The following is a 22,688-nucleotide window of genomic DNA, read 5'->3' as shown; positions in this document are numbered from 1 at the left end:
TGTGACAGAGTACAGACAGCACCGGTGAGCAGACTGTATTTCCTGAGTCTGTGTTTTGGCAGGGTCTGAGATAGTGGCTTTAGGTGCTGGCCCAGACTTTTCTGGGGTCCTTCCCTCGGAGTGCCAGGTTGCCTGCAGGTGCAGAGAGGCGGTGTGTGGCTCTAACCCGTTCAGCTCTATTCCGGCAGGGAGCAGCCTGAAGAGAGTATTCCTCTACCTTCTCACGCTACAGACTATTTTCAATCCCCACAAAGGTCTGTTGAGGACGGACACGGTGCCTGAGGAAGCAGAAGATGCCGCGGCCACCATCAGTGCCACCGAGACGCTGTCTGAGGAGGAGCAAGAAGAGCTGAGAAGGGAACTCGCCAAGGTACAGAAATCTCCCCTATGAACTTCTTGTTCTGCACTGACAATGTACACTTGCTTGTGCTTCCAAAGCTTACAGTAATAGCTTGGAGTCAGTCCCGGGTGTGGGGGGGTGGGGAGAAAGTCCCGGGTGTGTGGGGGGTGGCTGTCCTAAGTGGGGAAGGGCAGAGAGAAGAGCGTGGTGTCTGTTTTCATATGGGAAGGTGATTACGTGGTCAGTGGATCTGAGGAGTAGGGTGTGATATAGAAAGGGGGGAGGAGGACGCACTTGGCTCTCCAGCTGCCTCCGTGCCTGTGTTGAGATGGGCACTTCTGAGCCTGCTCTGCCTCCCTCCCTCACTTCCTTCTTTCTGAACTTCCATCCTTTCATGAAATTCACACAACATACAATGTACCATTTTAAGGTGCGTAGCTCAGTGATCTTTAGCACATTTACAGTGTGGTGCAACTGGCACCTCTTTCAAGTTCCAAGCATTGTTCTTCACCGCAGAGGAGACCCTTGCACTCAGTAAGCAGTCACTCCTCAGTCCCCCCCACCCCACCCTGCCCCCACCGCGCGCCCTGGCAATAGCCAGTCTGCTTTCCGTCTGGAATAGATTTCACTGTTCTCTGAATCTCCCACGTAATGCAGTCATGCAATATGTGACCCTGTTGTATCCGGCTTCTTTCATTCACCACAGAGTTTTTGAGGCTCATCTGTGCATAGTATGTGTTAGTGCTTCATCACTTTTGTTTTTTTTTAAAAGAATTACTTATTTTATTATTTGAAAAGCAGATATATATATATATATATATATATATATATAGAGAGAGAGAGAGAGAGAGAGAGAGAGAGAGAGAAAGAAAGCGATCTTCCATCTCCCGGTTCATGCCTCAGATGGTTACAATGGCCAGGGCTAGGCCAGGCAGAAGCCAGGACTCTGGAACTCCATCCAGACCTCTGACATTGGTGGCGGGGGCCCAAGCACTTGGGTCATCTTGACCTGTTTTCCCAGGTACGTTAGCAGGGAGCTGGATCAGAAGTGTGACAGCCAGATCTTGAATCGGTGCCCTATTATGGGATACTGGCATTGTAGGCAATGGCTTAACTCGCTACGCCACAGTGCTGGCCCCAGTACTTCATTACTTTTTATGGCTGAATTATGTATGTATCTGCATATTTTGTTTATTCAGATTCATCCACTGATGGACGTTGAGGGTGTTTTCTACTTTTTGATTCTTGTGGATAGTGAGCTGGGAACATTTATATACAAATAATTAAAAGCCTAGTTTTAGTTTTTTTGCATATATACTTAGAAGTGAACTTTGTCATGTGATAATTCCATGTTTAACTGTTTTTGGGAAATGCCAAAGTGTTTTTGATAGCAGTGACACTATTTTACATTTTTATATTTTATATCGCCAATTCTGGCATTGCAAGCAGCACTAAATTTCATGGCATGAGGCCAGCATTGTGATGCAGTGGGTTAAGCTGCTGCCTACAGCTCTAGCAATCCCATATGGGCACTGTTTCTGCGCTCTGATTTGGGATGTGGGTGTCCCAAGCACTAGCTTAACTGCTGTGCCAAATACCCGCCCACAAACGTACCTTTAATTCCATTTTTCCGTGAAATTTGTGAAATCCCCATGAATGTTGTTCTTAAAGGCCACGTTGCCTTTGAAATCATGGAGATGTTGTGCATGTCAAGGCTGAGAAAATGTCTCTCTAACAGTCCAGGAGAAGCATTTGTAAAGATTTTAGGAACTCAGGTTTTCAATGTCCTGGTATAAGACATCTTTCCTCCGTGGGGTGTGTGTGTTTCTGAGTCTCCCCTCCCTCTGTTTTCCTGACTTAGCCTTTTCTTGTATTCTTTTTCCTTTCATCATAGCTTCTGCTCACAGTTGGTTTCCTCGCGTCTGTGCAAACGTTCCCAGTCTCACGCTCTCCCTGTGCCCTAGCTGTACCTCAAGGCTTCTTTCTCAGTCTTTCCAGCTTCTCCTCCTAATGTTATCTCAGTCTCTCACAGCAGATTCTGGGTGATGCACCACTGGTTCTTGCCCACTGAGCAGGAGGCAGTACTTGGGTCAGGGACCCACCCTGCTGGGTCTGGTCAGTCAGGTAGACACGAATCTTCCTCAGGGTTCTCAGGGGACGCAGCTTGGTTTATTGTGGTTGTGGGATTGGCACCTGCTGGGACTGACATATCCAGCATGAACAAATGTGAACTACACAGAAAGGTTGGGTTTTGGTTTGGCTTGGTTGTATGTGTTTTGGTGGTGGTGGTGGTGGGGAGGAGATTATTTTTGAGATAGTGTAAAAATACGAGGTTTTGTGAGTGTTTGGGTAGGAACCCTTAGCCAGAAAGGCAGACCCAGAATTCAGGAGAGTAGATGGTAAGCTCCTTTGAGTGTTAACCTGTGCAGAGTACATTTTGAGCTCTTAACTAGTTTGAGATAGCTGAGTCAGGAGTGTAGGAAGGGGGTGGAGGGTCAAGGACAACTCAAGGTGGGACAGTGAAGAGCTACATTGGAAGAGCACAGAGCCGCCCAAGAGGGAGGGATCAGCATGGAAACAATCTACTTAACAACACTGCATACTGTCTTTAACACAGATGATTGAGTGGATTTTAAAAATGTAAGAATAGGCCGGCACCGCAGCTCACTTGGCTAATCCTCCGCCTGCGGCGCCAGCACCCCGGGTTCTAGTCCTGGTTGGGGTGCCAGTTCTGTCCCGGTTGCTCCTCTTCCAGTCCAGCTCTCTGCTGTGGCCCGGGAGTGCAGTGGAGGATGGCCCAAGTGCTTGCTTGGGCCCTGTACCTGCATGGGAGACCAGGAGGAAGCACCTGGCTCCTGGCTTTGGATTGGCGCAGTGCGCTGGCTGTGGCGGCCACTTAGGGGGTAAACCAAGGGAAGGAAGACCTTTCTCTCTGTCTCTCTCTCTCTCACTGTCTCAGTCTGCCTGGCCAAAAAAAAAAAAAAAAAAAAAAAAAAGGTAATAATGGCTATAGAATTTTCCATGTAGTTTCGCTTTGATCACGTTAACTTATTCAATGACTTGCTGTATTCCTTCCTCTTCCCCCTTTTCTCATAGGTAGAAGAAGAAATCCAGACTCTGTCTCAGGTGTTAGCAGCAAAAGAGAAGCATCTAGCAGAGATCAAGCGGAAGCTGGGAATCAACTCACTGCAGGAACTAAAGCAGAACATTGCCAAAGGGTGGCAAGATGTGACGGCAACGTCCGCGTATGTTCCCTGGTCATCCGTTTTCCTAAGAATGTCAAGGACACTTTTGCACTTTTTGTCTGGGGAGAGGAAGAAAAAGGGGCTGAGCATGTTACTGCAACTTTTCTTTGGATTGCAAAGGGCGCTTCTTTCCCATTCTCAAGTGTGTCTGAGTCTTAGTTTCCCAGAGTGTTCTAGGGAATGGAGAGAAAACCAGCCCCACATATGAGCTGGGGAAATAAAATTCAAGTTCCAACATTGTTTCATAGTAGTCTCCCCTTATCTGCACTTTTGTTTTAAACCACAGTCTGTAAATATTAATGGAAAATCCCAGCAGTAAACAGTTCAGAAGTTTTAAACTGCATGCCATTCTGAGTAGTGTGATGAAATCTCATGGCGTGCCATTGTGTCCTTCCTGGGATGGGAATCCTCTGTTTGTGCAGTGTATCCATGTTGTATATGCTGCTAACCTTAGTAGCTTAGTAGCTGGATAGGAGAAAATGCAGTGTATCCAGGGTGTGGTATTATTCCAGGTTACTGAGGGTCTTGGAATGTATCCTCTGCCTTTAAGGGGTGTGCCACTGTATAATAACTTGCCAGATATGTGCAGTGTGTTATTTATTAATTTGTTTTTATTTTATTTGAAAGGCAGACACACTGCCTCTCTCATCCCCTGATTCACCCCTGACAGCAACCAAGGGCTGAGCTAGGCAGAAGCTAGGAGCCAAGTACTTGAGCCACATGGGTGGCAGGGACCAACTACTTGAGCCACATGGGTGGCAGGGACCAACTACTTGAGCCACTGCCTGCCACTACCTGCTCCCCTCCCAAGAAGCGCATTAGCGGAAAGTTGGAATTGCAAGCAGAGCCCTGGCTCAAATGTAGGCATCTGCTATGGGATGCAGGTGTCCCGAGTAGCATCCTAACTACTGCAACAAATGCCCGTCCCACTTTTTTTTTTCCCTTTTGATCACCCAAATTACACAGCATTATTATAATGCAGTTTTGTTTCCCAACATAAGGTGCTTCTTGCAGCAGATTCTGGGCATTCTCGGTTTTCAGTATTCAGTCCCAGCTGCCAAGCCAGTGAACTTGGGAGTTGTCTTAAAGTTTAGCCATGCGCAGTGAGCTAGCTGCTTTGGTCCACTTTCCTCCCGTATAGGTCGGCAGTGTGGAAACATGTAGGAAACTCTCCTTTCAGTTCATTGCAATAAGCACATCTGGTTTTGCTATTTGATCTTGAAAGTAAAAGTACATTCATTTGTACAACGTGTGGATCTTATCCTTTTTGGTAGGTGCCATTGTCTTCTGTTGTTTGTGTTTTTGCTTTTCCCTTCTATTCCTTGGTAGCTGGGAAGAGGGAAGTGATAAATTATACCCTTGTGTTACAGCAAATATCACATTAGGATCATTTAAAGTATTTTGTATACTCCAAGAGTTCAGCCAGTCTTTATTTGGTAGCTCCACAGACATGCATATTAAAAAAAAATCTTTATGCCCATAAAAGTCTGTGTAATAAAATATAGATGAGCCCTACCTCTCCTGACCTACTTCTTGCTTCATTTTGGGAGATAAAGTTGTCAAAGGTATCTGAGGAATTTAATGCATTTTGGTTTTGCTTGGCTTATCTGGGAAAGGGAGGAACAAGGGGTATTTCTTTCAGATTCTGGCTCATTTTCATCCTTGTTTCACGGCTATTTGTAGCCTTTACCATGAATTCTTTGGCTCTGTCTTGATAGGCCCCTGTCTTTTCAGCTAGATGAGTGCACAGCAGAAGACGGCACCCGAAATGCTGGTTAAATCGAAGGGGATGTGGTACAGCTGCTCGATGGCCATGAAGGACTTTAGGGAGTTCTGAACAACACTTTATTTTTGAGAGCTCCTCCAGCAGTTGTTCACCAATGCACTTGAAAAAAAAAAAAAAAAAAAAAGAAAGAAACGGATATTAGAGACGGCCTAATGTCTTCCTTTTTTCCCCATTTATCATTTCACGTAGATACAAGAAGACATCTGAAACCTTGTCTCAGGCCGGGCAGAAGGCTTCTGCTGCATTTTCGTCTGTTGGCTCAGTCATCACCAAAAAGCTGGAAGACGTAAAGTATGTCTTCGATTTTCCTTGCTCACCAGGTAGCCGGGGCTGCTTGCAGGGTTGCTGTGGTTGCGTTTGCTTCCTGTCTTTGGCTCTGCGATCCCGATGCATTCGTTCTCCTCTGTTAAAGTGACAGAGGGCCGTCCTGTACAGTGGCACCTCATTTGCATGCCTGACTTCTTCTAGGCATAGCATCCTAACTTCAAAATGGTCATCTTAGGAGTCCATTTTCTAGATAACGTGAAAAATTCTGGTTGTGAACTTTTGTGTTTTTTTAGTCCTTGATGGTACGAGGGTAAGTACATGTCTGGTGGTTGCTAATTCGTGACTGGACAGAGCTTGGTGTCTTCCTGGGGATAAGTCCAAGAGCATTGACGTGCACGCTTGGATTGAGAACCGGCTTCACATTCGGTGTGTGACGTGTTTATACCATGGTGTGATTACAACATGCTCATTTGTGCCCTAATTTGTACTAACCCGTAAACTATCTGCGTTCATGCTTAGGTGCAAATCTTGATTTTGAAGCTGTTGCTTTTTGTTTTGCATTTGTATTTTAGATGAGTCTGCAGAACTTTTCTTGCCTTTGTGATAAAACTACCTAGAAGAGCTTTTGTGCCTCCCTCCACTTGCGTGGACTAGACTAGTGCTGAAAATGACAAACATGGTTTGAGTCAGCTGTGCTTCTGTTGGCATGCAAGATTTGTGTGTTGTTTAAATGCTCAGATTGCATGACTTTGTATTTTTCTTATGTGGGGGAATTAGATTTTACAACCAGAATTTTCTTTGTTGGGTAGGTTTGATCAATCAATGTACTTGTGTTATTCTTTGAACCAAAAGAATTCAATTCTTTGCTCACTGTATTTGGACTTTCATTCTAAATATGATGTAATAAGCGTAGCTTTCTTGAACCCTTTTGATACTGATATATATATATACATTATATATATTATATATGTATCTGTTAGGTGCTCTCTTTGCTTTTTCTGCTGACTGAATTGGGTAGCACTTTAGAGTTCAGCTAAAACATTGTAAAAAAAGTAGATGATTTAATTATTTTAGATTTATCAGAACTTCTTTCTTTTTTAATGCTTACTCTGGCTTCTTCCAGATTGCAAGCTTTTTCACATTCGTTTAGGTAAGGAGAGTTTGACCCCCTCACTGCAGCCTAGCAGTTGTGTGAGACCAGTGTGCAAAGATTAGATGATTATGACGTGTTGGATGGTCGTGTTTGTCCACTCCTTAATTTTCTTGCATTTGGAGTATTGTTTTTTCCCCTAGTGCATTCCTAATTTCAAGGGAGGCTTCCTTGTATACCATGGGTAATGAGTAAATTAAAAGGAGAATTTGACACTGTGGTTCAAGGGATGTGGAAAAGATTTTGACGTTTCTTTTTTCTCTTTTGTAAGAAGAAGCAGCTTTACCATGGCATGCAGAATTCCTCCCTTTGAATGTCTGACTTTGTTTGTTTGTTTTTGATGCCTTTGTTTCTTCGGTGCTTTTGTAAGGATGATGGAATTCTTCCCCTGGGTCCCATTATGCAGCTGTAATAGACAGCATATGTCCTGCCTCATGATGTTAGTCTTCCGTCTTACATGAGTTACTCTCGTGATTGTAGTAGAATACACATAAGGCACAGTTCACCATTACTGCATACTTTTCAAATACGTATTTCACTGTCTTAACAGGTTTTACTATTATATCTTTATATTAGCCATGCTTTTTAACTATGCTTGCAAAAAAAAAAAAGCACATAAGAAAATATTAGCCTGAACCATGCCATAGAAGGAGACTTTGGGATACTGAGCAAACCTCTCCTGTCTCTGCACGGAGACTCTCTGATTATGCAGGGAGTTACTGGAGGGGACTAAGGAGGTGTAGGATCTTCAGAGTGTGAGCAGGAAGAGTACAGTAGTCCCTGTCTCTGCTCCTGCAGTGAATACACATGAGCTTCTCAAGCACTCCCTGGCTGTGGTGTGGCTATTCGTCTTCTTGAGGAAGGAGACATCTACTTAGAGAGCTCATGTCTTGGTGGCACTTGGCACTGGTAGTCAGAGGAAATCATGCAGGTGATTATGTATCTGTGGTGTTTAATTCAAAATAGCCTAAGTGCTAGATAACTGGATGTGCTTTCAGTCACCTAATCCATTCTGCTAACCTATATGAGTGTCTCCTGTGGACAGGTCCTAAGGATATGTCCATTACTAATAATGGGCAATGAATATATTTTTAATCCAGGTTCTTGCCTCCAGCAGAGATAGAAAAATCAAGTGGAGACTGGTATTGTGTGCCAACAGGAGTAGAATTTAACAGCAAGGGAAAAAAACACACATTCACATGTGAGTGTGGGCTGCCCCACACTGAGAAATGCCCAACATTTGCTGAGGCCAAAGAGTTACCTGTAAATGAGAAAGAAAGAGAAAACCAAAAACAGTACCTCAGCGGGAGAGGTGGGTCCGAAACCAGTCTGTAGCCGAGAGAAAGCAAGGAGATGGTACGTTCAAGTGTGTGTTCTGCAGTGGAAAGAAAGTTGTTTTCTGCTTTTATGAGGAAGGGGGTGGTATCCCACTTGGACATACAGCTAGAGTTGGGTGTGAGCATGCACCCTGGTCCTGGATGCAATGGGTGCATTCTGGGAAGGTGGGCGTATCAAATTGACAGTTAAAGAGAAAGGGTTATATTGCAGGGATGCAAGAGTTCCAGCTTGTCTAAACTTTACTAACTGGTTAGTTACACTGTAACTTAACCAGACACAGCTTTGGTTAGAATAAAGCTTAAAATCTTTGAACAGAGTAGGCGAAGTAAGTGAGGACTTGGAAAAATGAGTTAAGAATGGAAGAGCCTTATTGGTGCCTGATTAGAAAATAATATTAGATGTGATGTAAGCATAAATATAAAATGTAAAAATATGTAAGGACTTTAGATGACTGTGTGTAAACTAGCCCAGATCATGGTACTTTTCTGTCCCTTTAAATAACTTATTTGAGAGGTAGATAGGCAAGACAGGGAGGGAGGGTGAGAGAGCGAGCGAGCATGTGCACGGGTGCACTCGCATTTGCTGGTTCATTCCCAGATACCTGCAACAAGCCAGCCGGGGCTGAAGCTGGGAGCTCAGAACTCACATATGGGTGGCAGGACTTCAGTTACTTGCGTGATTGCTGCCTTCCAAGATCTGCATTAGCAGGAAAATGGAATCAGGAGGTGGAGCCAGAAATGAAACCCAGGGATTCCAATGTAAAATGTGGGCATCCTAACTGCTAGTCCAAATGCCCAGCCCTTCTGTATCTTTGAAAAGATTAAATAAATGCAGTTAGGTATGGATCAGTAGGTACTGCTTGTTAATTCATCAGAAACAAATTGAATTTGTTTTTTTCTAGCTCCTTATACAGTCATTTCTTTCAATTAAAAATATAATTTTGAGACTACCTCCACCATTTTCAGTCTTGTTTTGAATAACTTTATATTGTGCCTCATTATGTAGAGGTTTTAATTAACACTTGGGAATGCAAAAAAAAACAAGATTCTCTCTTGAAAGTTAGTTATAATTAATTACAGACCAAAGGTTGAATGAAGTCACTTAAAAGAATCACTCCTAGGCCAAGAAGTCTTATTTGTAATCAAATCAGCTGAATTAAGTTTGTAATTAAATCAAATGTGTTCGTATATAGGAGGGGACTTCAAAAAGTTTATGGAAAGTGGAATAAAAAGGTGTTTACTTTTGTGCAAGTCTCTGTTTTGTTTAAATCCATGCATAGTCTTTTCAAATACACATTTTCCATGAACTTATGACGGCCTCTTGCATATAGAAAATCCACATAGTTTAGATCGAGGGAATCAAACACTGGCCAGGTTCTGCTATACAAGAAGAGGATGCTTAAAAGTTTCATTTTCTTTGAAAGGTAGAGTGACAAAGAAGGGGAGAGACAGAAAGAGATCTTCCATCTGCTGGTTTACACCCGAAATGCCCACAAAATCCAGGGCTGGATCAAGCTGAAGCCAGGAGCTAGGAATTCCATCTCGGTCTGCTGTGTGGGTACCAGGAACCCAAGCCCTTGGGCCGACGTGCTGCCTCCCTGGTGTATTACCAGGAAGCTGGATGTGAAGGGAAGGCAGGAGGCAGTCCTGTATGGGATGCTGGTGTCCCCAGCAGCAGTGTGACACACTGTGCTACAACGCCTGCCCGAGAAGAGGGGACTTGGTCGATTGTGTGTGTTCCAATCCCAGCAGTAAGGCCTTTTCTCCCATGGAGAGGGATGCAAAAGGCTGATTTTGTCAGTTACCGTGAAATGGTTGTGTATCCCGCTCTTTGTTCTGGCAGGTGTATACCAGTTATTTCACTACCTGATGTCATCATGGGTATAGGAGGAGTAAATCTACTGCTCTCACTGACTTGAATGTAACACTGAGCAACAACTTTTTTTTTTATTTTTTTTTATTTTTAGACAGGCAGAGTAGACAGTGAGAGAGAGACAGAGAGAAAGGTCTTCCTTTGCCGTTGGTTCACCCTCCAATGGCCGCCGCGGCCGGCGCGCTGCGGCCGGCGCACCGCGCTGATCCGATGGCAGGAGCCAGGAGCCAGGTGCTTTTCCTGGTCTCCCATGGGGTGCAGGGCCCAAGCACCTGGGCCATCCTCCACTGCACTCCCTGGCCACAGCAGAGGGCTGGCCTGGAAGAGGGGCAACCGGGACAGAATCCGGTGCCCCGACCGGGACTAGAACCCGGTGTGCCGGCGCCGCTAGGCGGAGGATTAGCCTAGTGAGCCGCGGCGCCGGCCTACTGAGCAACAACTTTTAATGAATATATTAGCTATTAACATATTTGTCTTATGCCTTGTTGGGAGAGGTGATAAGGTAGATAGAGGTATTGATGGCTTGTGAGGTGTCTGTGAAAGAGAATCAGGTGTAGCTTGTGGTAATAAGACCTGTGCTAGTGGCTTTTGGGGAACAGCCAACCTCTTCCCCAGGTAATGAGTTAATATCCTCCACTCTCCTGTTTGCTAAGACTCAACTCAGGCCTTAACATTTTGAGAGGAACTTAGAACCTTCTCATTTCAGGACTTGCCAATGTTAAAAATTAATTTGTTACTAATAACATCTATAATTTATATATATACACACACACACACACACACATATATATATATATTTATACAGAGAGAGAGAGAGAGAGATGGTTATTTATTTCCAAAGGGTGTCGCTCCCTTTTAAACGAGTATTTTTTCATGTAGAACTCTGGGTGTATTTTTTTTTTTTTTAGGAACTCATTAAAATCATTCTAGACAATTCCTTTCTGCTGAAAATTTCCACCAATTCATAGGGAGGGAAAAGGTCCCTTTTCTCTTTTTAGAGACAGAGAGTCTTTGGATTAGAAATTGAAATGCTTTACCGATCTTTTCTGCCTTTCATGTCTTTACTTCTCAATTTTAGTTTCCAAAATTACTTATTCATTCATTCTTTCATTCAGAAGCACAGTTAGTATGCTAACTGTGTGCCAGGAACTGATCTAGACTGTTGGTTTGGGGTTGACATCCAAAATAACAACTGGAAAAAATTTGGAAGCTTTAAGAGAATATAATATGAAATGGATGTTAGTGTTTCTGTTAAAATCAGTGATAGCAGTTAATAATAATAATAATTAGTGTGATTTGCCTGGCAAGATTATAGTAACTTGTGCATGTATTTCCAAATATTTTGCACTAAAGTAATCTTTATTCTTTCATTTCATTTTCCATGTACAGTTTAAGTTTCTCTTCTTTGACTTTTCCTACCTTTCATGTTTCTGTTTCCTAGTCTGAGTTACCAAAATTGCTTATTCATTCATTCTTTCACTCTCAAAAGTACTGGTTTTTCAAAATTTTTTTGCAATTTATATTCAAATTTTTAATGAAGATTCCTTGTATATATAGTATCTCTTAAGTTGATACTGTTACTTTTTAATATTATAGGTGAGAAAACTTAGCCACACATTTCCTTAGGAAGATTGAGTTGCCTGCCTTAGGTTTACCCAGCAATTATAGGGAGCTGAAGGCCAGGCATTAAACCCATGCACATCCCAGTTCCAGAGCAATGAAGATTTAAGACTGTCTCTCAGAAGTTAGTTTGTTTCATTACAGACAGGAAGAGATTGTGGCAAGTGCACAATGGAATAGTAACCAATAGAGAGCTCTTAGAAGCTTGGCACATGGTAGGCATTCCCACGTGGGAATTTCTGAAATTTGTGCCTTCTTTATCCACGCATTTCCTCATTTTGCTGATACTGTGGAGTGTGAGTCCCATGCTCTTGTTTGATTGTTACTCACCTTCTGTCACCAGAATTTGATAATTTATGCAAAAGTGAATGTTCTAGGGAAGAATCTGGTTACAAAGGAGTAAAAACCTGTATTTGTTAGCTCAACTAAAAAGGGGAATGTGTTGCTCAGATAAGAAGTTCTTTTGTAATTCAAAGAGAGGAAAGGAATCAAGTCCAGGCCCTGCTGACGCCAGTGCTCCTGACTAGGAAACTATTCAAAGTTCAGATACTGTCTGGAAACCAAGAAAACCAGAAAACGTGTTCCTCTCGCAGCTGGCCCTGTTTCCTGTACCTCTCTTTGTGCTCATATTTAATTTCTTTTCTTGGGAACTGGTTTCTTCTCCATTTTTGTAGCTTCTCCCTGGTCTCCCAAAATGTCCTTGTCAACATCAAGGTCTGTGTGACTTTCTAGCTTGAGCACCTAGCATCCCCCTCCACACACACACCCAAACTGATCTGGGGGCTTAGTGTTGTAATTAACAACATCTGAATAGAAGAATGTCAGTTATCTTAACTTTTTCTTCCTATTCAGTCCAGTTGGTGAGTCACTAGGAATTTTGCTGTGGTGGGTGATGTTCCACTGATCCAGTTATTGTTTTGGTGATGGTGGAAGCTGGTTTGTGGTAAAGTGGCTATTCCAGGCAGCTTCCTTCAGAGGGACCCTAGAAAGGAGAGGTGATGTTGGGGTTCTGGTGTTGTGTATTAAGAAGGCTGTTTTTCATTAATTTCTTTTCTTCAAATTTGACAATAATGCACTGTGATGGATCAAGAAGGAAAAGAATTAGCAAATTTCTCCCAGAACAAATGAGACTTATACCCAAGAAACTGCCTATTGTGGTAGGAAGGAGAGAACACTGAGCTACATGTGTCTTTTTCTGTGTTTGCGTAAGACACCAAGTACAAAAATGTTCAGATATTTTACTGCTTCTCTTAATTACACAAAATGTGAGCCTATTTTGAGATACATCAAGAATCAAGAGCATATTCTGTGTTACTACATACTAATACAAAACTAGATTTGAGCAGCTGCATCCAACACACAGTATCATTTTTTTTTTTTTTTTTTTTTTTTTTTTTTTTTACAGGCAGAGGGGACAGTGAGAGAGAGAGACAGAGAGAAAGGTCTTCCTTTGCCGTTGGTTCACCCTCCAATGGCTGCCGCGGCTGGCGCGCTGCGACCGGCGCACCGCGCTGATCCGATGGCAGGAACCAGGAGCCAGGTGCTTTTCCTGGTCTCCCATGGGGTGCAGGGCCCAAGCACCTGGGCCATCCTCCACTGCACTCCCTGGCCACAGCAGAGGGCTGGCCTGGAAGAGGGGCAACCGGGACAGAATCCGGCGCCCCGACCGGGACTAGAACCCGGTGTGCCGGCGCCGCTAGGCGGAGGATTAGCCTAGTGAGCCGCGGCGCCGGCCTCACACAGTATCATTTGTAACAACAGTCTTTGAGAAAACTAGGTCCTAAGGACACAAAATATTTATGTATAACTGAGAATTATTACTATTAGCTGTATGATTTACCCAAAAGAAGATTATTTGCCAATAAAACTGTGCACAATATCAAAATAACACATCAAATGCACAGTGGTGGTATTGGCAGAATACAATGATTTTATGAGCCCAAGAATTAAGATGTACTCCTCTGTGAGATGGTCTCCATGGGAAATGGCTAAGAGTAGATAACATTGAACCTGAACAGCCGGTGTGCTTTATTGCCTTCAAGTGAGAAGTGAGTTGTGGCAAAGGTTATTTGAATCGCCTTTAAGAACATGTAGTGTAGTTGGGATGAGGTACAAGTAAGCATCTGTTAAAGAAACTTGGTACTGCTAAGGAGTGATATATAATTTTAAAAACACTTAAATAAGTTGTCACATAGGTGATTTATTTTGACACATTCCTGGCTGAGAAAGCTGTCTGCAGGGCCTTTCGCTGGCCTCACAGTGTGTGTGTGTGTGTGTGTGTGTGTGTGTACATCTACATGTGTGCACCTCCTTTTTGAGGGGAGGCAATAAACCTTGAATCAGGAATACAGAGACCCAAGTTCTCTCTCTGATTCTCCTGTGGCCCCTGGCAGGTCATTTAACTTCTGAGCCTTAGAGCTCCAGGTGAAGCACTTACCAGTTTCAAAGTGCAGTAAAAGGCACGGCTGCATTATTGGCTTTAGTAACTACTGAGATTAAATTGCTTATGAATTAAAGTGCGTTGTATTGGAGTACCTTTGATCCCCTCCTCCTCAAAAAGTAGGTCTTTCCTCGTGTTGCTGAAGAATCAAGCTCCCAAAAAGTTAGTGTTGTCAGCTTTTTATAATGTTGGATCAATACTGTAATAATTTCCTTTCTGTCTCTTTTTAATGCTGCCTCTTAGTATACGCTCCATTCAACATTCAATTAGCATGCCTGCTATGAGGTAAAGTATGTTTTTATAAAATGTGGTTGGCCATATGCTTTCTTATTCTTTATGTAGATGTTTAACCTGAACTGAAGTGGGAGAGTAGAACTCTACTCTAAAAAGAATGTATGTTTAACACCGTATCAAATTCCAGTTACTCTTCCTACAATGTTAGCACGGGGTACAAGAGATATATTAAATGTGAGCTTTTTTAGGAAGAATTTTTATTTCCAATTTTGTTTGTCAGACCTAATTATTTTGTTTTATATCCAATGATGGTTTAATTGACAAATGAACACTTCCCTCTAATAAACTTTCTCTTTCCATAGATGCAGGGGTCTCACCTCCTTTGTCTGCCTCAGCCTTAGTTACACTCTCCTCTTCTTCTCTCCATCCCATTTTCACTTCCTTCATCCAGTGGGATATTTGGAATCAACTGTGATTTCATTTCACTATCTGCTTCCATCACTGAGCACTTGCAAGCTGTACAAGTTATTATCTCACCTGTGTAGACAGGCAGAGGATTTTTTAACAGCGTGTGCTTGTGGGAGACTTCAGTGTACATTGGAATCTCCTGGGGGGCTTGTTGCACCTCTGCTTGCTGGGCTCCACCCCGGGAGTTTCTGATGCTGCAGAGCTGGGCCAGGACACAAGACTTTGCATTGTTACCACTGTTTTTTAGGGGGAGCTGCGGATAGGTCTGGTCTGGTTTAGGGGGAGCTGGAATATCACGGGCTGAGGCTCTTCTGCCATCACCACTGTAGGAAGGAGGAATCTCTGGTTCCTTTTTTGCTTTTTATGTTGGTAGTGGGAAGGATCTTCAAGGTCTGGTGGGTAGGATAAAAGCTTTGGAAATCCAAGTGTGAGAGACAGAGGTGCTGTGACCCCCACTTCATGTGGATGAAGACAAAGGTACCTGCCAAGCTTTGCTGTGGGTACAGGAGGCTCTCTGTCAGCTGGGGGCAGTGTAATGAGGTGGGCAGTGCCCACTGCTGTGTCCTCCCCTGCCCTTTGGTCTCTCCTTTCCCTGCTACCTTGCCCCCAAGGAATTAGGGTCCCAGTGATGACACCTCCTGTGGTCTGCTTGTCCTGCTTGGGTGATGTGGGTTCATGTAGGTAGGAATCCTGCCAGGCCAGATGTGAATCTCACAGGAATTCTAGAGCACGGCGCCTTAGCCACCGTGAAACTGAACCTGTGTCACAACAGGCTGGTTGGGGAAGAGAGAGCACTGATGTTTTACCTGACTTCATTCGTTCTCCTCCACACACATGTACTTGACTGTGTCTTTGTCACTTACGCCTCACTGGCTGTTTTCATGGAATCAAAAGTGTATTCCTGGAAATACTAGATCAGAAGTTGTTACTGTGTCATAGTGAGTGTGTACATGCCTGCACACACATGATACCGGTGAACACATCTCTTCTTTCTTGTTTGAGAACAGTAGTGATGAGGAACACAGTCAACTAGTAATGTTCTCAGAATGGCTTTCTTTCCAGTGTATGTAATTTTATTATTTTTCTTTCCTCTTCATAGAAACTCCCCAACCTTCAAATCCTTTGAAGAGAAAGTTGAAAACTTAAAGGCAAGTACAAATGAATAATCTTCTTGCTCTCTATCTTGGTCTCTGAACTGTCCTTGGTATAGCCCAATCATTCACTATAGTATTTCCTTTGAAAAATATTTAAAGGACTTTAAGAACTTTGTGTTTATGTAAATGGATATTTAAAGTGTTATATTCAGTTTTGAGTGTTGTAGCATTGTAGCTTGCTAAATGCTGAAAGGAAATGTATAATTTAAAAAGCAATAGTACTTTAGAAATTTGTGTTTCTTCTCTTAAAAAAACTGAATGAAGTAAAAAGAGAGTTTTTTTAAAAAAAGTTATTAATTTGAAAGGCAAATCAGTGAGAGATAGGGAGGGAGACAGAGAGACAGAGAGAGGAAGCAAAGCAGGAAGGAAGAGAAATCTTTCATCTGTGCCAGGGCTAGGCCAGGTCATAGACAGGAGCAATGAATTCATCTGGGTTTCTTGTGTGGGCCGCTGGAACAAGTCCTTGGGCCATCATCTGCTGCCTTCCCAGCCACATTTGTAGAAAGCTGGATTGGAAGCAGAGTAGCCAGGACTCAAACCAGCACTCTGATACGGGATGCAGCATTGAAAGCGGTGGCTTAACTCACAGTGCCTAGGTTTTATTCACTTCAAATACTCTTGTAATTGGACAACATTTAACATCTTTATTTTAGATAACAAGAATATATATAGAGAAAGCACACACAAAAAAAGAATTGGCCCTAGCATCCAGAGATGGTAATATAAGTAGGACTCTATTGTTATGCTCTAAAAATGTTTATATATCATAAACGTTTTCTTTTTTATCTTTAAATATAATCTTTCAATGTTATATTTCATGGCTGCATATATATATATATATGCAGGATATAAAGGATATTGTTTATTGAATCCTCAATTATTAGATTTTTGATTAGTATGAGGCCATGATAACTGTCATCAAGTATTCACTGATTTTATTTTATTTTATTTTTTTAAAGATTTATTTATTTATTTGAAAGCCAGAGTTACACAAAGAGAGGAGAGGCAGAGAGAGAGAGAGAGATCTTCCATCTGATGGTTCATTCCCCAATTGGCCACAACGGCCAGAGCTGCGCCAATCCGAAGCCAGGAGCCAGGAGCTTCTTCCAGGTCTCCCACACAGGTGCAGGGACCCAAAAACTTGAGCCATCTTCCACTGCTTTCCCAGGCTATAGCAGAGAGCTGGATTGGAAGTGGAACAGACAGGTCTTGAACTGGCACCCATATGGGATGCTGGCGCTTCAGGTCAAGGCATTAACACACTGTGCCACAGCGCCAGCCCCCACTGATTTTATTTTAAATGTATTTGAATTTTAGTGGGGGTGACCCTACAGTGATTAGCTTATTGATTTGTAAACAGTGTTATTATCAAGATTATATTAAAATTAAAGTCCTCAACTATTAGGATCACAGAGGATCTCAAAGATCATCTAGTTTTCCATTTCCCACCCTGACTCTCTCTGCAGAGACAGAGCCATCTGTCATTTCTTCTAAAGCAAACTAATAATCACAGTGGATCAATGTATTCTAAGAATATAAATCAGCTTAAAAGCCGGTGTTCAGTTTAGTCTTTCAGAACTTTAACCAAATCACCTGTTTTTAAATGCATCTTTTAAAAATTACAGATGCAGGGCACATTTATCAGAAGAAAATCACTGTGGAGTGATCTTGATCTTTTGGTCTCACACACACAAGTGGTTTTACATGTCTTTTGTACAAACAAATCTGGACACAAATAAATGTTCTTCAAAAATGAATCACACTGCACAGAGTCGTACAGCTTTTTCTTCCACCTCCACTAGCATGATTCCCTGTGCACCCATGACTGCAGGGACCTGTTCTGTGTGCTCACTTCTCAAGGGCTTGGAACAGTCCTTGGTGTGTTGCCCACTATGCATTTGATGAATAAAAAATGTGTGACATTCCTCTGTGTTCTCTGCAGGATGCCAAAGCTTACTGTAATTTAGTTCTCAGAACTGTTAGGACTGTTTCTCTTTGAGACCTGCCCTAAGCATAAGATTTTCAAATGGCTAGCTGGGAAGCCAGGCAACTTGTGTTCTGTTTCCTCTTTCTTTAAAAAAAATACTTACTTATATGAAAGGCTGAACAATGGAAGGAGAGAGGGAGAGAGACCCAGAGAGATCTTCCATATCCTAGTTTATTCCTCAAATAGCCACAACAACCAGGTCTGGGCCAGCTGGAAGCCAGGAGCCAGGAACTCCATCCTAGTCTCCCACATGGGTGCAAGGGGCTCAAGTGCCCAGGCCAACCTCCCTCCACTGCCTTCCCAGGCATATGAGCAGGAAACTGGATTGGAAGCAGAGTGCCTGGGGTAAAGACTAGCACTCCCATATGGGATGCCAGTATTGCATGTGGCTGTTAACCTGCTGTGCTACAATGCCAGCCCCAGTGTGTTCTTTCAACACTAGAGATGAGAAACTTTCCAGGCATTTGTTATACACTCTCCTCCTGAGTGTGTTTACATTCTACAAATTGTGGTGAGACCTGCTTTGAAAGTACGACTAGGCATCATCTGGATTAAAAAATCCAATTTAAAATATATACTAAAGAGATATCCCCAAAGAAGCTGCAAAATATAATTGTATGCTTGAGATATGATTTTACTAAATTGCATTTATGTGCAGTTAAACATTGGGTTGACACGTCTTGCATTTGGCTGTTGGACTGATTGACGACTCTACGATTGTGCAGCCTTTGCTGTGACAGGGAAAGTGGAAGGTGCAGTGAGGATGAGTAGCGGACGCGCCCCTAGCTGGGTGGAAGGGGAGGTTAGGGATGGCCTCCCAGGTGTCTCAGTCTTATGCAGAGAGGCCTGAATGAGGAGAATGCCCAAAGCTTGGCACCCTTTTGAGGAATACCAAGGATTTCATGTCAGGGTGAGGATCAGCCTGCACCTGCGCCACTGGCATCCCATATGATCTAGCTCCCTGCTAATGCACCTGGGAAAGTAGTGGAAGATATCCCCCCCCTTTTTTTTGGTTTAGCATTTTCTTATAATTAAGGAGTATGATTTAGTTTTTTTAAAAGATTTATTTATTTGAAAGGCAGAGTTACAGAAGGTCAGAAGGAGAGAGAGGGAGAGAGAGAAGGAGAGGGGGAGGGAGAGAGGGAAGGAGAGGGAGAGAGGGAGAGGGAGAGAAAGGGAAAGAGAGAGAGAGAAAGGGGTATCTTCCATCCACTGATTCACTCCACAAATGGCCGCATTGGCCGGAGCTTAGCTGATCTGAAGCCAGGAGTTTTTTCTGGGTCTCCCACGTGGGTACAGGGGCCCAAGGACTTGGGCCATCTTCTACTGCTTTCCCAGGCCATAGCAGAGAACTGGATCGGAAGTGGAGCAACCGGGATTTGAACCTGAGTCCATATGAGATGCTGACACTGCAGGTGGAGGCTTTACCTGCTGTGCCACAGGACTGGCCCCTGCAGTTTAGTTTTAAAAACTAAAAAATGGATACGAATTAGGCAGATTTCTCAGACAATTTAATGATCTTTATATAGGAGACCAAAAAGGGGGGGAAAAATTTCAACTGGATTCTCATTGTTAACAATTTTCTGGCCAGTTCAATTAAAACTGAGTAAAGAGCAAAGTTAGATTCACACCTACTAGCAGCTTCTTGAATTGCTGCTCACTGTTTTTATTTATTTTAAAAATTTATTTATTTATTTCAAAGGCAGAGTTACAGAGAGGTAGAGGCAGAGAGAGAGGTCTTCCATTTGTTGGTTTACTCCCCAGTTGGCCACAGTGGCCTGAGCTGAGCTGATCAGAAGCCAGGAGCTGCTTCTGGGTCTCCTACGAGAGTGCAGGGTCCCAGGGACGTGGGCCATCTTCTACTGCTTTCCCAAGCCATAGGAGAGAGCTGGATCGGAAATAGAGCAGCCAAGATTTGAACTGGCCCCCACATGGGATGCCAGCACTGCAGGTGGTGGCGGCTTTACCTGCTATGCCACAGTGCTGGCCCCTGCACACTGTTTTCTTAATATTTGCCATCTTGTCAGTCAGTAATCTGGTGAGAGTACATAAATCAGTATTGAAGAGGATGAAATGATGTGTTAAGGGTTTTTGAAAAGCATAGAATATAGAAGTATAAGGCCAAACTATTCAAACAGATGTTTATTGATAAAATTTCAAGCCAGAGAGGTTGGAGTAGTGCTTTGCAAACACTAATGTGCACATGAATTACCTGGAGGACTTGTTGAAGTGCAGATTTCTGTTGGGCAGTTGGAGTTGGGTGGCAGGGAGATTCTGCATTTCTCAAAAGCTTCCAGGTGTTGCTGAGTCTGTAGGTCCCTGGGACCACATTTTAAATAATAGTTAATAGAAGTGGGAGAAACGTATATTCTTTGCTTTTTGATTTACAGTCAATAATATTTTTTGAATGAGTATATTTGAATGAACAATTTGATGCAATGCAAAATTTTACCCAAGAATAAGGAGAATTCAGTGGTATACTGTAGAGTTCAGTGGACCTTACAGAGTTCTGTATACAATTTTCCGTGTGAAGAATAACTAACAAATAGTGGGGAAGGGAGAGAGCATTTATTAATCTGAATATTTCAGCAAGGAGGGATGCCAAGTTTTATTATTAAAGCACACTGAACATTACAGTAGGACTAAATTCCATACATGTGTATCATTGAACTATTAACATCCTGATTTATTTGGTCTTGAAAGCAAAATTAGTTTATGCAGAGTTAGCTAATTTTGTTTCAAGATGTCTTTTCTCTTTTTGAACTTTTCTCTTCTTTTTTAAGTCTAAAGTAGGAGGAACCAAGCCTGCTGGTGGGGATTTTGGAGAAGTCTTGAATTCGACTGCAAATGCTAGTGCCACCTCTGGGGAGCCGGTTCCAGAACAGACACAGGAGGGCCTGTGAGATTCCTACCTTTGTTCTGCTACCCACTGCCAGATGCTGCGAGCGAGATCCAAGCACATCTTGTCAACATTCATCGCCATGGATTTCTACCAGATGTGCTCTTATTTAGCTTTACATATTTCTTTGACCAAATAGTTTGTGGTTTAAAAAAATGAGAGTACCTTCACCTGTATTCCTGGAAAGCATCCTTTAATGTACATTCAGGGCCCTTTATTGAGGAAACGTTTATGAAAACACTTGTAGTATGTGAGGACACTCACTAGAATAATCTAAGACTGTGCAAGCTATCTTAGTTGCTTTCCTATTTTACAAAAATTGTTCTGGATGCCAGATTGATCTTTGTCTTCTATGACATTTTCTTTTTTGAACCTCTGTATATTTGATTCCTAACTAAAACTGTTTTGATTTTTCTGAATCTTGGTTATTAAAAATTTTGGTATTGTTTTCATCTCCAAGGGAAGAACTACTAGCTGTAAAAAATATTTTTGGATAAACACTGTTTTGGTGTAAATTATGTATCTTGGTATCTGCTATCACCAGACTAAACAGCTCTACATACAATTTGTTCTAGTTTTGTAAGTGACACTATGTACAGTAATTCAAACTACTGGTGACTTGAGAGTGAAACCCCCTACTTCCTTGTTTATCAACATTTATGACAGTAACCATTTCAATGTACTGGTTATTCTACTTACATCAACTTATTTTTTATCACATTCAAATTTTAATTTCAGAGTAAGCTGACAAAATTCAGTCTGGATCAAGCATACTGTATTATCAGTAAGTTGAAATATGTGTACTGTCATGGATGTTCAATTCAAAAACCTGAAAGTTTTTTTTTTTTTAAGCTCTGGTTAGCTATAAAAATGCTAAAATCAGTGCCATTAGGGACAACATTGCTGTGTTCAGGTAATCTATTTAGCACCCTTTTAACTAAGCACACAAAGTTCTATGACTAATATAACTTGAAAATTTTGTATACTGAGCAGTTGGTTTTAATCCCTGAGGCTGTAGTGCATTAATAAAAATCAACTCATCATTTTGTCCTTATTTGTTTTCTATGTGTTAGAAATGATAAGATTATACTGTAGACATTGCACCTACTTTGCAGAGCGGTCGCCAGGGTTGAAGGGATCACAGCCTGTGCATGTATCTGCACAGAGGCCAAGGTACTCCAGTGACTCACTTTTCCTTACGCTGTGCGTGTAGGGCTAACAATGTTATATTTGTTATTTATCAAGTTGTGATTGTTTGATTATTGTTTATGAAAACGTTAATTGCCAATACTGGAGTGACCTAAAGCATTCTTTTTTTAAAGCATGACTAGATTTATTTCAGGGTAAATTATCTTGTGAAAACCAAATTGGAAATGCTACAGTGTTGATTGTCATGTAATACCATGTTATCATTTCTGACTGCTGGAACTTTGTTAGCACTTTGGATGCATCTTAAACTATGCTCTCTGACATGTAAAAAGCTTAATAAATTCTGTATATCAGTAGTATAGGTCTCAATATTTATTATGAGACCAGTGGTCTGCAAACAACTTGTTGTATTTTATACTTAAAAAATCAGCTGGTGTTTATACTTAAAATTTTTTTTCTTAACCATCCAGTTTAAATCACATTCTAAGCAGAGGCTTTGCAGCAAAAGCTGCTGAAACATTGTCTTAGAGGAGATCTGTAGAAATTGGTCTGTTTAACAGAAACATTTTGATTACTTACTATAACTGTTAAATTATTTTTTCTACCAATTAGTCTTTAATTTTTTTATTCCAACATCTTTTTATCACATTATTTTTTGGGTGTCCTTGTCTGCTGTTACTGTGTTTCCAACAAGGCAAAATGGAGTAAGATGGAAATTTCTTCAGTTGAGTGAAATATC

General features: G+C 42.1%; 1 protein-coding gene across 1 annotated transcript; it reads left to right on the top strand.

The window, feature by feature from the left end:
• Positions 1-251: 251 nt before the first annotated feature.
• Positions 252-22,305, top strand: TPD52 (tumor protein D52; the record flags this gene model as incomplete). The annotated part of the gene is given in 5 exon segments (NM_001082360.1): positions 252-370; positions 3,437-3,585; positions 5,561-5,662; positions 15,860-15,908; positions 20,685-22,305. Coding segments are annotated over 5 exon segments (539 nt in total), but the record flags the coding sequence as incomplete, so codon positions are not given.
• Between the last annotated feature and the right edge of the window lie 383 nt (positions 22,306-22,688).

Source organism: Oryctolagus cuniculus, chromosome 6 (genome assembly GCF_964237555.1).
Source record: "Oryctolagus cuniculus chromosome 6, mOryCun1.1, whole genome shotgun sequence".
NCBI classification, from domain to species: Eukaryota; Metazoa; Chordata; class Mammalia; order Lagomorpha; family Leporidae; genus Oryctolagus; species Oryctolagus cuniculus.
Note: the sequence above shows the minus strand (reverse complement) of the source record. Positions and strands in the feature narration are given on the sequence as shown.